The sequence below is a fragment of the Rhinoraja longicauda genome, chromosome 5 (assembly GCF_053455715.1).
Source record: "Rhinoraja longicauda isolate Sanriku21f chromosome 5, sRhiLon1.1, whole genome shotgun sequence".
Classification (NCBI taxonomy): domain Eukaryota; kingdom Metazoa; phylum Chordata; class Chondrichthyes; order Rajiformes; family Arhynchobatidae; genus Rhinoraja; species Rhinoraja longicauda.
The window spans coordinates 19,957,106-19,973,052 of record NC_135957.1 but is presented as its reverse complement, the minus strand read 5'-3'; the positions used below and the strand labels follow the sequence as shown (position 1 = coordinate 19,973,052).

The 15,947-nt window shown below is 43.9% G+C and overlaps 1 protein-coding gene across 1 annotated transcript in view; it reads right to left on the bottom strand.

Annotated features, from left to right (window-relative positions):
• Window positions 1-15,947, bottom strand: part of LOC144593849 (protein eyes shut homolog) — a 192,276-nt gene that overhangs the window by 25,557 nt on the left and 150,772 nt on the right. Inside the window, exons 8-9 of the mRNA XM_078399968.1 lie at window positions 7,747-7,913; window positions 4,634-4,778 (exon numbers count right to left, since the gene is read on the bottom strand). Of these exons, the coding sequence (XP_078256094.1) occupies window positions 4,634-4,778; window positions 7,747-7,913 (312 nt within the window). The remainder of the gene's footprint in view (window positions 1-4,633; window positions 4,779-7,746; window positions 7,914-15,947) is intronic.

Below are 15,947 nucleotides of genomic sequence, written 5' to 3'. Positions count from 1 at the left end.
ATAAAGGAGAATTTGTAGATGTAATGTATTTAGATTTACAAAATGGCACTTGACAAATGGCCACTTAAGAGGCTGTGCACAACTTTAAAAACCTCATGATATTCGATCCCGACTACGGGCTCTGTCTGTACAGAATTTGTACGTTCTCCCCGTGACTGCGTGGGTTTTCTCTGAGATCTTTGGTTTCCTACCATGCTCCATAGATGTACAGTATGTAGGTTACTTGGCTTCGTGTATGTGTAAATTGTCCCTAATGTGTGCAGGATAGTGTTAATGTGCAGGGATCGCTGGTCGGTGTGGACTCGGTGGGCTGAAGGGCCTGTTTCTGCGCTGTATCTCTAAACTAAACTAAACAATACTAAACCTGAGCTAACACTCAGAGGAAGTGTGTAAGCATGGTTTGAACAAAACATGAAGTGCTGGAGTAACTCAGCGAGTCAGGCAGTATCTCTGGAGGATATGGAGAGGTGACATCTCATGTCTGGACCCTTCTTCAGACTGAAGAAGACTACCAATTCAAAACATTGCCAATCCATACTCTCCATAAATGCTGCCTAGCCGGCTGAGGTTCTCCAGCACTTTGTATTTACGCAAGATTACAGCATGTACTGTTCCTTGTGTCTCTAGCATAGATTTAAATGGGTTTTCATATGGAAACAGAGAGTTGATAAAATGGTTGGAAGAGGATATAGTGACCGTGAAGCTGGATATAGGTAGACTGAGTGCGTGGGCAAAATCTTGACAAATAGAGTTCAATGTGGGAAAGTGTGAGGTCAGTAAGAAGTATCAAAAGGCAGGTTATTATCTAACTGGAGAGACTGCGTGAATGAAAGTTCACAGGGTTTGAGAGCAGGAATCACAAAATGTCAGCAGGCTTATTGTTAAGAAGAAAATGGCATATTGACCTTTATTTCACAGAGGTTGGAGTTTAGACATAAGGACGTTGTGATACAATTGCACAGGCTGTTGGTGAGACCACTCCTGGTTTAGTTTAGTTTGTTCAGAGGGAGAGTTTCTTATGAGGAAACATAGTTATAAGGGGGCAGTCATTTTAATCTGAGATGCATGAAATTCCTTGTTGAAGAGGGTGATAAATCACCAATAGAGTTGCACAGACTGGCTTGTTAGAAGTATTTAAAATGTAGGTAGATACATTTGTGAAAGGTTGGGGATTTGAGAGCTATGGAGAATAGCAGAAGGAGTAGAGGCCTAGATTAGATCGACCATGAGGAGATAGAGTGGTGGGGCAGTCTTGAGGGGCCGAGTGGCCTACTCTTGCCCCTTTTTTCATACGCACAAAGGGAGATGCTCATGGTTGTCAGAAGTCAGTCACCACGGACCCAGAAGATTATTGCAGGAATTCCTCAGGTCAACCAAGTTGCGATGTTTGCTGCATGAACTTCTTTCCATCGTAAGGTTAGTAGTGGGGACATTTAGCTCATGTTACACTCCATTTGTCATTGTTCAGATTGTGAGGAAGTACATGTCGGCCAGCAGCTGACCAACACTTGGACATGGCCGATCAATGGCAAGTAACATTATTCTTCACAATGACCACCTTCAGCAGGAAAAAGGCTGGCCACCATTCCTTGATACACGTTGGCATCATCCTGTAATAAACAGGTAGGAAGACGCCACTGAACTGAATTTAAGCTGGAAAGATTGCAGAGAAGATTTATGAGGATATTGCCAGGACTCGAGGTCCTGAGCTATAGGGAGAGATTGTGCAAACTAGGACTTTATTCCTTGGAATGCAGGAGGATGAGGGGTGATCTTATAGAGGTGTATAAAATCATGAAGGGAATAAATAGAGTGAACGCAGTTTAAAAAAAAATCCAGTGTAGGGGAATCAAGAACAAGAGGATAAAGGTGAGAGAGGAAACAGTTAATGGGAACCTGAGGGACAACCTTTGCACTCAGAGGGTGGTGGGAATATGGAATGAGTTGCCAAAGGAGGAGGCTGAGACAGGTAATGATAATAATATTCAAAAGACACTTGGATAGGTACATGGATAAGAAAGGTTTAGAGGGGTATGGGTCAAATATGCGGCATGTTGGTCAGCATGGATGAGTTGGGCATAGAGTATGACTCTATGATTCTATGACTGGACCAGGTTTTGGGATTGCCAGAATAGTCCAGAGGCTAGATATATGGCTGTGTGTATTTCTCCTCCTGATTCCCCAGAGACTTTCACCATCAGCAAGGTATAACTGAATGATGGAAGACATCCTTGGATCAGCACAGCTCTAACGACGCTTGAATTGCTTGACACAATCCAGAACAAAGCAGGTCATTTGACCAGCACCCATCCATCACACCGCTCAGTCTTTGATAGTAAATCCATGAGCAGGAAAAACATGAGCAGCTGATGTATGGAAACACTGCCACCAGCAGGTGCTTTAGTTTAGTTAAGTTTAGTTTGGAGATACAGCGTGGAAACAGACCCTTCTGCCCACCGAGTCCGTGCCATCTAGCAATCACCCATACACTAGTTCTATCCTGCGCACCAGGGACAATTTATAGAAGCCAATTAACATACAAACCTGCACGTCTTTGAGATGTGGGAGGAAACCGGAGTGCCCGGAGAAAACCCACGTGGTCACAGGGAGAACGTACAAACCTTGCACAGACAGCACCAAGAGTCAGGTTCAAATCTGGGACTCTGGCTCTGTAAGGCAGCAACTCTACCGCTGTGCCACTGTGCTGCCCTAAATGTTAGGGGGTGGTGAGAAGGTGGAACTTGGCGCCACAGAGGGTGGTTAGGATGCAAAATACAGATTCATTTAACTGGAAACTGGAAAAAGGGATGAGAAATCAGGGAAAAAGGGGTTAATCTGGCAGAATTAGATGATCATATAGCAGTACAGCATGGGAACAGGCTCTTTGACTCACAATATCTGTGCCAAATATGATGCCAAATTAAACCAATGCCTTTTTCCTGCACATGATCCACATCCCTCCATTCCATGCAGATATATGTGCCTCTTAAACATCACTACCATATCTGCTCCCACCACAGCTGCTGACTCTGCGTTCCTGCTACCCATCACTCTCATTGTAAGAAACTTAACTTGCATACATGCAGGTTAAGATATATCTCTTTTAAATAGCGGACCTCTCATATGCTAATTATCAATTCTCAGTTTTCCAATCTACTTCATTGAGGCTCTTGCACTTTTTCTGTCTATTTTCTTTTGCTTTTTGCACTACCTGTGATCACACTCAAGTATGGTATGATCTCCCTGGATAGCATGTAAAATAATGCTTTTCCCCGTTAGGTTTAGGTTCAGGTTTGTTATTGCCATGTGTATCGAGGGACAGTGCAAACCTTTGTTTGCATGCTGTCCAATCAGATCAGATAATACTGCACAGAAATATAATCACGTCAAGCTCAAGTTCAAGGGAGAGCAAAGAGGAAGATATCGAGTGCAGAATATAATTATCAACATTGTAGTGCAACAGTACCATAGACATGGCAAAAAAACCCCCACCAATACCTAAATCATACGTTGCCCCACCTCCTAACCACCCTCTGTGGCGCCAAGTTCCACGTTCTCACCACCCCCTAACATTTAGGGCAACACAGTGGCACAGTGGTAGAGTTGCTGCCTTACAGAGCCAGAGTCCCAGATTTGAACCTGACTCTGGGTGCTGTCGGTACAAGGTTTGTACGTTCTCCCTGTGACCACGTGGGTTTTCTCCGGGCACTCCGGTTTCCTCCCACATCTCAAAGACGTGCAGGTTTGTATGTTAATTGGCTTCTATAAATTGTCCCTGGTGCGCAGGATAGAACTAGTGTATGGGTGATTGCTAGATGGCACGGACTCGGTGGGCAGAAGGGTCTGTTTCCACGCTGTATCTCCAAACTAAACTTAACTAAACTAAAGCACCTGCTGGTGGCAGTGTTTCCATACATCAGCTGCTCATGTCTTTCCTGCTCATGGATTTACTATCAAAGTCTGAGCGGTGTGATGGATGGGTGCTGGTCAAATGACCTGCTTTGTTCTGGATTGTGTCAAGCAATTCAAGCATCGTTAGAGCTGTGCTGAGTGTTTTCTAGCACGTTGTGGTTTTATTTTTTCACAATGACTGTTCTTTGGGATTATTTTTATGACGATAATAATAAAACGAGGGAACCAAAGGAGTGCCACGTGGGATAGTTGTATTCTGCAATGCCACTCGCAAACTGTGGATGGCTCGATTGTAATCATGCAAAGCCTTTCCACTGGCTGGTTAGCATGCAACAAAGACTTTTCACTGTACCTCGGTACATGTGACAATAAACTAAACTAAACTAAGACAGGCTGCCATGAAATACTACTGACAATAAAGTCAATGTTTCATATAAAATATTGTAGGTTAGCTTAAAAGAAGGAATCAGCATCAAATAAGTTGGTCACCTTTAGCAATGGTGAAAGAGATGAATCATTTCTTCGGTGTTTGAGTGCATTACTTTGAGAGCATTTTTTCTCAGTTTTATTGATCAAAAGCATATCTTCAATATAAAATGATCTCAAGCAAAGAAAAATCAAGCTGCAGGGTAAAGACGAAATATTCCTTTTTTATCTCATTTATGTTCAGATTTCATACAAAACATCTGAAAGTTCAACTGGGAGAGTGAGAAGAGGTTACCTTGGAAACTATCACTGAAATGAGTTCCGTTGGGCAGCAGTTCTGGGGTGTACTCGCTGTAACCGCCCACGTAAAACTGGCTGAAAACATTGAGGCCCATCAAAGTCCCAGAGGAAGTGCGAGTTTTATTCAGTTGGTTGTCCACCTTAAAACAAACAGTTAAAAAAAAATATTTGCATGCAAACCAATTCTCTTTGGAGAAGTCTCACAGCTCTGATTCAATTCTGGAAGACATTAAAACCTACCGTGATGTCACCACTTTTGATCTTATAAATTCATAAGTTCTAGAAGCAGAATTAGACCATTCGGCCCATCAAGTCTACTCCACTATTCAATCATGGCTGATCTATCTTTCCCTCTGAATCCCTTTCTCCTGCTTTCTCGCTATAACCCCTGATACCTTTGGTTATGAAAAATCTGTCAATCTCCGTCATAAAAATATCCATTGACGGCCTTCACAGCCGTACGTGGCAATGAATTCCACAGATTCATCACCGTCCGACTAAAGAAATTCCTCCCTGCCTCCTTTTTAAAGGTACATCCTTTGATTCTGAGCTTGCAAGAGATGAAGTCATTTTCTCGGCATCTTGGCACATTCTTTTTTAGACTGTATCATAATTAGAGGCTGGAGGCTACTCGTTACTTTAAATCACTGAATGGTTGGACAGGACACAATGCGAGCATACTCAGAATGCACTGCCTTACTTCTTTATCCGCAACTTCCAATGCCGCTGATCTTTGATGGGAATTTACATCGCCCCATGGTGATGATGAATATTCCCCTCTACCTAGCAATTACGTACTTCTTTCAAGAAGACTGCTCCATCAAGTTCAATTCCCTTCTCTTTCCCCATTGCTGTGGAACTTCAGTTATATACTGCACTCCAAATTAAATTTATTTTTACTATCCTGTTAGGCAGAATATTCTATATCATAACACTCACTGTGAAAAGAGAGTTCTTCTCATCTGTTATATAATAATATAATAATAATAATGCATTACATTTATATAGCGCTTTTCATATACTCAAAGACGCTTTACAGGGATTTAGAGAACATAGGGAAGTGAATAAATAGATAAATAAGTAAACGAACAGAGAAAGGAGACAGAAGGTGAGGTGACCTTCAGTGGTTGAAGGCAGTACTGAACAGGTGAGACTTCAGTGATGTTTTGAATGTGGTGAGTGTGGAGGAGTCTCTGACGGTTTGGGGTAGTGAGTTCCATAGGGTGGGAGCAGCGATGGAGAAAGCCCTGTCCCCCCAGGATCTGAGTTTGGTCCGGATGTGGGGGGATAGGAGATTGGCAGCAGCAGAGCGGAGGGTGCAGGTGGGAGTGTGCCTGTGGAGGAGGTCGGTCAGGTAGGATGGGGCCAGGTTATGGAGGGCTTTGTAGGTCATGAGGAGGATTTTGTACTGGATTCTCTGGGGGATGGGGAGCCAGTGGAGTTTGTAAAGGACGGGGGTGATATGGTCACGGATCGGGGTGTGGGTGAGTAGACGGGCAGCAGAGTTTTGAATGTATTGAAGTTTACTGATGATTTTTGAGGGTGCGCCATAGAGGAGACTGTTGCAGTAGTCCAGACGGGAGGTGATGAAGGCGTGGATGAGGGTCATAGAGTCATAGAGTCATACAGCACAGAAACCTGCTGACCAGCAACCACCCATTTACTCTAATCCTGCATGAATCCCATTTTATTTTCTCACATTCCCATCAATTTATGTTCTATGTTACCTGGAGATTTAAAAAAATAACTCATCTGAGAATTTACCACCTACCTGCACACAAGCATTATTGGGCCAACTAATCTGCCAACTTGTATGTTTTTGGAATACTTTGAAATATGGGAAAAAAACTGGAGCACGTGGATGAAACCCACATATTTGTAAGAAACGTGCAAACTCCGAGTAGACAGCAGCAGAGGTTGGGATCAAACCCAGATTTCTGGAGCCATCAGCTTGATCAACCAGCTCTGCTTTCCAAGATGCTGAGCTGCTCCCAAGATGCTCTTCGGCATCCACCATGAGGTATTCCATACCAGGACATCCGAGATGTCCTCATTCTGTAGGGAGTGGGGGGAGGGGGTCTCCTCTTCTATCACAGGTAGTTCTGCTCTTCCTCCCTTTCCCCCCCCTAGTCACAACAGGGACAGGGTCCCCCCAACTAGTACCACTGTTCGCATCCCTGTATCCCTTCTTTGTCACCTCTTCCCCAGCCAACCATTATGGGCTCCATACTTCCTTGGTCATCTGTTGGCAGCCCTTATTTGTTCTGGCCTTTTCTTATCTCTAGTTTCCCCCCCACCCCTCTATTTTCAGTCTGATCCGAAAGGTCACCCATCTTTTTTCTCCAGAGATGCTGTCTGGCCCACTGAGTTACTCCAACACTTTGTATCTATCTTCAGTATAAACCAGCATCTGCAGTTCCTTCCAACACAACTTTGCTCTTGTGGTGAGTTGACTTCCTCTTCTCTTCTCACTCTCTTCAGTTCAGGTGCCCACATTATGGTTACCTGTCAAAGTTTCTTGCTTGATGCCTACGATTACACTCCCATGGCAGTAAACTGTTACCCATCTGATCATCACAACTAGCAAAAAAGGCCACATGCATTTCATCAATACGGGCATTCTCAAACTCCTTACAGCATAGGATGTATTTTTCACTGCTTTAAAGGGACACCAGCAATTTGTTCTTCTGAAACTATATCAGTATTAGACACATTTGATAAACACACATTGGGCGACACTCCAAAGACAAACAGGGTTGTAGGTTAATTGGCTTAGTAAAATTCTAAATTATCCCTACTGTGTGCAGGATAGTGTTAATGTGCGGGGATTGCTGGTCGGTGCGGAATTGGTGGGCCGAAGGGCCTGCTTCCGCATTGCATCTCTAAACAAAATCGACTAAACTAAACGTAACATGTGGCTGATGAAAATGTCAACTGGAAGCCTTATCTAAAGCCCAACCTTGTAATCATTCCACTCTTCATGGAGTTGGATATTTCTCCAAGTTGGATACTTTCAGAACCCTCTTCAAAATGTATAGGTTCTGAGAGGAACTATTTGAGGATTCCTATGAGATTTTTGCTCCCTCCAGTCCACCACCCCTTACAAACCTTCAGCCATCCTGTTCTGAGGAATCTTCCGAGACGGACAACGTGCATCTCAAGGAGTCGATCCAATGGCTCACTGACTATCGTGGTGGTGCCAGAGCCTAAATTAAAGCTGTAAACTACTGTTCCATTTTGCAGGCCCAGAACAAGAAAATCATCTCCTTTCAACCCTGGGAACAGAAAGAGAGAGAGGTGATTGAGAGATAACAAGACTTAGTGCATGATTCAGAACACTGCAGATATGAGCACAGCATACTATAATTAAAGACCATTCGGACCCATGTGCCTGCTGCATCAGTAAGGTTATTTTTGCCACAGCACCACTTATCTGCACTAAACTCTTGATTACCTAAAAACTACTGATTTCTGCCTTAAATAACTCAGAGACCAATAAGGAGTAAAATATTTGTTTTGTGCAAAACAGATCAAGAATTTTCAATTAAACTGGAATAATAGGCAAGCTCTGAAAGGAAGAAAGGAGACTGCATCAGCTTGTTGGAAATGATTGCATGTTGCATTCTCGTCCAGATGAGTAGGAAAGAAAATTGCAGATGCTGGTTTAAATCGACGGTGGACACAAGATGCTGGAGTAACTCAGCGGGTCAGGCAGCATCTCTGGAGAGAAGGAATGGGTGACGTTTCGGGTCGAGACCCTTTTTCAGACTGATGTCAAGGGATGGGGCGGGACAAAGATAGGATGTAGTCGGATACAGGAAGACTGGTGGGAGAACTGGGAAGGGGAGGGGATAGAGAGGGAAAGCAGAGACTATCCGAAGTTAGAGGTCAATGTTGATTCCGCTGGGGTGTAAACTACCCAAGAGAAATATGAGGTGCTGTTCCTCCAATTTGCGCTGGGCCTCACTCTGGCAATGGAGGATGCCCAGGACAGAAAGGTCAGATTGGGAATGGGAAGAGGAGTTGAAGTGCTGAGCCACCAGGAAATCAGGTTGGTTAAGATGGACTGAGCGGAGGTGTTCAGCGAAACGATCGCTGAGCCTGCGCTTGGTCTCGCCGATGTAGAGAAGTTGACACCTGGAACAGTGGAGTTCCAGGTGTCAACTTCTCTACATCGGTGAGACCAAGCGCAGGCTCGGCGATCATTTCGTTGAACACCTCTGCTTAGTCCGTCTTAACCACCTGACCCGCTGAGTTACACCAGCATCTTGTGGCCAGATGAGTGTTTGGCCTGGCAAGCACGATTTGGGACTTGTTGATTGTGTGAATGGTGATAATCTCCCTGTTCTGCACTGTTCTGTGTTCTAAGTTAATGGTGTTAATTATTGCAAAAAGACATTTTCTTCATCAGGTCAGTTAAAACTGTTATTTGTGGGCAAAGATTAGCTGTTTAGATGTTATTTACCTTTGAAGCTTTGCTTTCAACAAGAGCTGTGGCTCATTGCAAACAGAAGATTTTGAAGTCATTTCAAAGGCATTTGCAACTGTTCTAATATTCGCATCAGTGATTGCTGAGGAAATTAGGTAGGATGAAGATGGGGTTGGGGAGAAGTGGCTGCCACATTATTCAGCACACTGTTTATTTTCTCTTTTACACTATCAGTTCTACCCATGTTTAGCTTGGTTTCGTTCAGAGATACAGCATGGAATCTGGCTCTTCGGCCCACCAGGTCCATGCTGACCATTGTTCTCCCATCCACACTAGTTCTATGTGTCCCACCTTCTCATCCACTCCCCTACACACTAGGGGCAATTTACAGAGGCCCATTAACCTACAAAGGCACACGTCTTTGGGATGTGGGAGGAAACCGGAGAACCCAGAGGTAACCCATGCGGTCACAGGAAGAGCACGTGTATAGTCCCAACGTCAGGATCAAACCGGGTCTCTGACACTGTGAGGCAGCAGTTCTATCAGCTGCGCCACCGTGCCACCCTGTATAGCATCATCTGCCTGGATGCACACAAAACAACGTTTTTTCACTGCATCTATCATATGCACGTGTGACATAATAAACCAATACTATGAGAATCCTCTTATGTGAAGCCTTCGAAACCTGGCATTCAATGAAGGGAGCTTTCACACTCAAGTCAGTGTAACTGACTGAGCACTAACTGCTACCCAGCTTCCTGCAGGTACTTGTGCATTACCTAATGTTCAACGTTTTGTGTTCATGGCATTGATCTGGATGAACAAGTACAATGTGATCTACAATCACGTATTACAATCACTCCACATAAATCTCTACTCCTACAGCAACATTTCTTCCATTATCATGTATCTGTGCACTGTAAATGGCTTGATTATAATCTTCCGCTGACAGGACAGCACGTAACAAAAGCTTTACACTGTACCTCGGTACACGTGACAATAAACTAATAAACTAAACTGAAACTGAAATTGAAACTGAAATCGAAACTGAATCACCAGCATTTATTTAGCATGATTGTTCACTTAATAGGTCCCAATGAAATCAATCCACAAGTTGCAGTTACTAATACAACACAGGAGACACAGCAGCAAACTCTTCACAACAAGCTCCCACATGTAGCCAGTTGATAATGGTCAGACCATCTGTCTTAGGAACATCAATGGTGTCTTTATTGTCACATGTGCAGAGATATAGTGAAAGCTTGTTCTGCATGCTATCCAGTCAAATCCTATTATACATACGTACAATAGATCATCTTCTGGAACAGCACACAGAGAATCGGGGTGGTCAAATGTAAGGGGAAAATATACAATTCATGGCAAGACTATTAACAGCATTGATGTACAGAGGGATCTTGGGCTCCAAGTCCATAACTCCCTGAAAGTGGCAACACAAGTAGATGGAGTGGTAAAGAAGGCGTATGATATGCTTGCCTTTATTGGTCGAGGCTTTGAGTATGTCATGAAGTTATGATGCAGCTTTATATGACTTTGGTTAGACTGCATTTGGTGTATTGTGTGCAGTTCTGGTCATCCCAATACAGTGAGGATGTGGAAGCATTGGAATGGGTGCGGAAGAGGTTTCGTAGAATGATGTGTAAGAAGGAACTGCAGGTGCTGGTTTAAAATGAAGAAGACACAAAAAGTTGGAGTAAGTCAGCGGGACAGGCAGCATCTCTGGAGAGAAGGAAGGACGTTTCAGGTCGAGACCCTTCTTCAGATTAGTTAGGGATAAGGGAAACGAGAGATGTAGACAATGATGTGGAGAGATAAAGAACAATGAATGAAAGATGTGCAAAAATGTAACGATGATAAAGGAAGTTAGCTGTTTGTAGGGTGAAAATGAGAAGCTAGTGCGAATTGGGTGAGGGAGGGATAGAGAGAGAAGGTGTTTCAGAGCTGATGGGTTCCAGGACTGCACTGCCAGAGTGGTGGTGGAGGTAGATATGATTGTGCCATTTATGATGCTTATGGATAGGCACATGGATATGCCGGGAATGGAGGGATATGGATCATGTGCAGGCAGATGAGAATAGTTTATCTTGGCATCATGTTTGGACTCAGACATTATGGGCCGAAGGGGCTGTTCCTGTGTTGTAATCTTCTATGTTCTGTTTTATGTTTTACGTTCCGGTGCCACTTTGCAACTTCCAAGTCTCTGAAAAGTGCGATCTTGGATGAAGGCGATGTGCAATTTCTTATCTTCTCACTTTAAGGCCCGGTGTCGTGGTGGCACTGGGGTGATGAAGTAGGGGTCGGCCTGGCCCGGTGCGATGCCCTCTGCTCGTTCCACCGCCACTCCATACAGCTGACACAGATTGTGCGCGATTCCACCCTGATTCTCCTCAGCGTAGCACTATAAGGTCTGTCACATCCATCAGAGGGGACAAGAGGGTCCTCGATGAAACGTGTCAAATGATAGAGAGCAGCCACGTCTCTGCACTGAACTTACATCCATCTAGGATTGTGATGCAGCTGGACTAGATGGACTAGAATGAGATGATTCTGTGATTTTGTGCTCCAGTCCAGAACGGTGTGGGCAAAGGGGCTGTTCCTGTGTTGTACTGTTTTATGTTCTACGTTCCATGTTCAACATTCTGGTAACACTTTGCAACTTCCAAGTCTCCAACTTTGCAACTTCCAACTTTTTCACTGTACCTTGTGATTGCAATAATAAACTAAACAAAAACTAAACTGGGACCTGAAATTACTGACTCGGAGGCAAGACTGAGCCATGTCTGACATCATGATGAAAAAAAAGCGAGATCAATGCTTTATCTCTAATTCAAAGCATAATGAACGAGGATACACTTAAAAGTGGAAACGATCAATGCTCCTTTAACTGTGAGCAAGGTAATCAAACAGTATTAGACCCCCATGGTAATAAAGAGCCAAGCCACGAGGGCAAATGAAGGCATTTGGCTGCAGCAGTAAATGAACATACAGCTGCCTGAGAACCCAGCAATCTCCACAGCCTCAAGAGCAAGGCGTGCATTTTGCGGTGTGCATTGTGGTGCAGATACCCATGCTATGCATCGTACCTGGTGGTGCGTGTAACCAACAGGTGGGTTGTGTGCCATAAAACATGCTGGCTGGTCGAATGTAACAGATGGATCATGTTACATTATATCGTTGGTTTAGAGTCCTTTTACGAAGTGGTCAGTCATTTTTGCAGTGTGCCTGAGGTACTCCTGCATATCCTCCTCATCTTGTTGCATTGGACAGGTCATGCTGTTAGCATGAAGAAACAAGGGACTGCAGATGCTGGTTAATACACAAAATGACACAAAATGCTGGCGTAACTCGGTGGGTCAGGCAGCATATCTGAAGAACATGGATAGGTGACATGGATAGGTGAAGGGTTGGGACCCTTCTTCACCCTCTACAGGTCAGGCCTGGTGAGTCTCACGGTGTGAAGCTATTGGAAGTAGACCTTGTGATTTGGTTTTTTGTTACACTAAAGAGAAAGCTGCCGTTCTGTGTGACATTTCCCTAGTGACACTTTACAACGGTTGACACCAGAAGTCTGCAGCAGACTCTCTCGACTGAACTTCATCACAGGAAGAGATTCCCAGGTTGAGAGAAGCTTCCTGGAAAAATCCAATACCCTTCTTCAGGCCAAGGTTCTGCCCTGAAACATCACCTGCTTTCTCCAGAGAAGCTGCCTTCCCTGCTGAGTTACAATAACATTTTGTGTCTACCTTCAGTATAATCCAGCATATGCAGTTCCTCCCGACAAATAATTTTGCAATCCTCCTTTATAAATGTCAGGTCCACAGAAACCAAGATATGGTGATAATTCCACCCACCAGCCAGCCTTAATAAAAGGGATCCCAGCTTGTTCAATTGTTGGCTTGGACCTGGGCCATGTGACATTAATAGGCAATTAGACACTCATCACTTGCTAGTGACGCCCAATCCTAAAACATGAATAGGAATACAAAATTGATTAACTTCCCCTCTCCATCTCTGATTTTCTTCACCTTCTTGGTGTCTCAGGTGACAATTTTGTGGTCAAATGTTCCAGAGCTCACACTTTAACACTCAGTAAACAGTTGTCCATCTGAACACCAGCCAATTAAAAACAAAGCAAAGGCAATAACACCTTTCATGACCGTGAACAGCAGGTGTAGTAGTTTGGAAGCTTAATCACCGTTGTAAAGTGTCACCATGGAAATGTCACACAGAACGGCAGCTTTCTCTTTAGTGTAACAAAAAACCAAATCACAAGGTCTACTTCCAATAGCCTCACACCGTGAGACTCACCAGCCCTGACCCCTAGAGGGTGAAGTTTGGTAGATTAATCAGTGGCAAGGTGGTTATTTTATAAAGACCTGTTATGGGAGTATTGCAAGGTTTCTACTGATATAAATACCTGCAGCACTTTTCTGAAAGTCTTGAACTTTATTTTCCATCAGGGGCCTACTTTGTCTTGACTGCGTAGGTTTTACAGACGAGTGTTAATTAAATGTACGCACAAGGAGCTACAGTTGAGAATCGAGAGCAAAACACAAAATGCTGGAGGAACTCAGCAGGTCAGGCAGCATCTATGGAGAAATGGACAACTAATGTTTCATCATAGGTCAGGACTGTTCTCTGGTTGGTGATTGGATGGTTCGGTTGCCTGATAACAGCTGAGAAGAAACTGTCCCTGAATCTGGAGGTGTGACTGTTTGCACTTCTGTAACTCTTGCATGATGGGAGTGAATCTGTTTTCAGCAAATGGCCATAAACAGCAATAGAGCAATGGAGACACAAATAACTGCAGATGCTGATTTACAAAAAAATGACACAAAGTGCTGGAGTAACAGTAGGTCAGGCAAATACAGCAATAACTAGGCTGTTGGTTGAAGGGAATGTTTTGACTGAGATACTTGGACGACCAATCCTGCATTTCTTTAAAGAGTTCCATGGGGTCTTTTATAGTTTTGGGGACTTGGGTTGATATCTGAGGCCACTGGAACATCGATCTGGATGCTATGTTTAAGCCTCAGGATGGGCCAAACTCTGAAGGTCCTGGGAGTTGTGACTAGGCATACTAATTGGAATTTCTCGTTCATGTCTGTTTACAACATACAAAACTCCAGTAGGTGGCATCACAACCCTTCACAAAGCTTGTACTCGACCAAAAAATGATTCTTAAATCAATGTCTCCTTTCACTTTACTAATCCAGAGCAGGGCAGCCAAGAGCACACACGCCTGTAATGTGTTCTGCACAAATGTTAGTAGTGGACCAAACTCAAGGTGTCCCAGGGATGCAGGTGAAGTGTGCCTAGGGTCTTTAAGTGTGGAAGACAGATAGCTACCTGTCCAGCAGCCACATAGAGAGGAAGGTTGGATACTTGTTTGTTTTCGACAGAGGGTTAAGAGGTAAGATAGACCGGCAAGCCGTCACAGATTAAACTATGAGTATTTAAATGAAAACCCATTCAAATATAAAGCTGGGGATCTCTGCAATCTGGGGATGACCTGGTAGCTATGGTGATTAATTAAAAGGTCTCAGCGGGTAAGGACGGGGTCAAGGGATTAACTGCAGGATTATCAGTGCCTGATGTTTGTGCCTTGTCACTCATGGGCAGGGTTCTGCACAGCCCACCAGTATTTGTGGAAGGTACCCAACTGGAAGTCCCAGTGGACGGTTGAATGCAGCTGTTCATGCTTCAGACTGGTCATTAAATATGTAGCTCTTGATCCAGGAATTCTGATCAAATCACAAGATTGATTAGATCAGTGAGTTGAAGAGGTTACCTGTGGTGAACAAGAATAACAATGAACATCTGTGTTCATTGGCTGCCTTTAACACTAAAATATTCCACATACCAGTTTTAAGCCAACATTTAACACTGAGGTGGTTATGATAATATGACCATGCAGAGAAGTACATTAAGCACAATCCATGCAGAGGTCCATATCAAACATGACCCATGCAGAGATGCACTTTAAATACAATCTGTTGGGAGATGGACTTTAAAAACAACCCATGTAGAGATCCATGTTAAACATGACCCATGCAAAGATGTGTATTAAACACAACCCATGTGGATTTGTACATAAAGTACAACCCATGCAAAGATGGACAATAAACACAACCCATACTGGGATCTACATTAATGCAACTCGTACAGAGATGCGCATTAAAGCAGACACAAACATTAAACAAAACTTATGTAGGGATCCACATTTAACACAACCCATGCAAAAATCTGCATTAAACACAATCCATGCAGAGATGAACATTAAACTTAACCCATGCAGAGATGCACCATAAACAAGACCCGTGCAAAGATATACATTGAAAGATAAACCCATGCAGGGATCAGCATTAAACACAACCCATGCAGAGATCCGGGATTAACAACCCCCATGCAAAGATGTACAGTAAACACAACTCATGCAGGGATAAACGTTAAAATAACCCTTGCAGAGATGCACAAAAACAAGACCCTTGCAAAGATAGGGCGGCACGGTAGCGCAGCGGTAGAGTTGCTGCTTTACAGCGAATGCAGCGCCGGAGACTCAGGTTCGATCCTGACTACGGGTGCTGCACTGTAAGGAGTTTGTACGTTCTCCCCGTGACCTGCGTGGGTTTTCTCCGAGATCTTCGGTTTCCTCCCACACTCCAAAGACGTACAGGTATGTAGGTTAATTGGCTGGGTAAATGTAAAAATTGTCCCTAGTGGGTGTAGGATAGTGTTAATGTGCGGGGATCGCTGGGCGGCGCGGACTTGGTGGGCCGAAAAGGCCTGTTTCCGGCTGTATATATATGATATGATATGATGATATACAAAACCGATGAACATTAAAAACAACCCATGCACT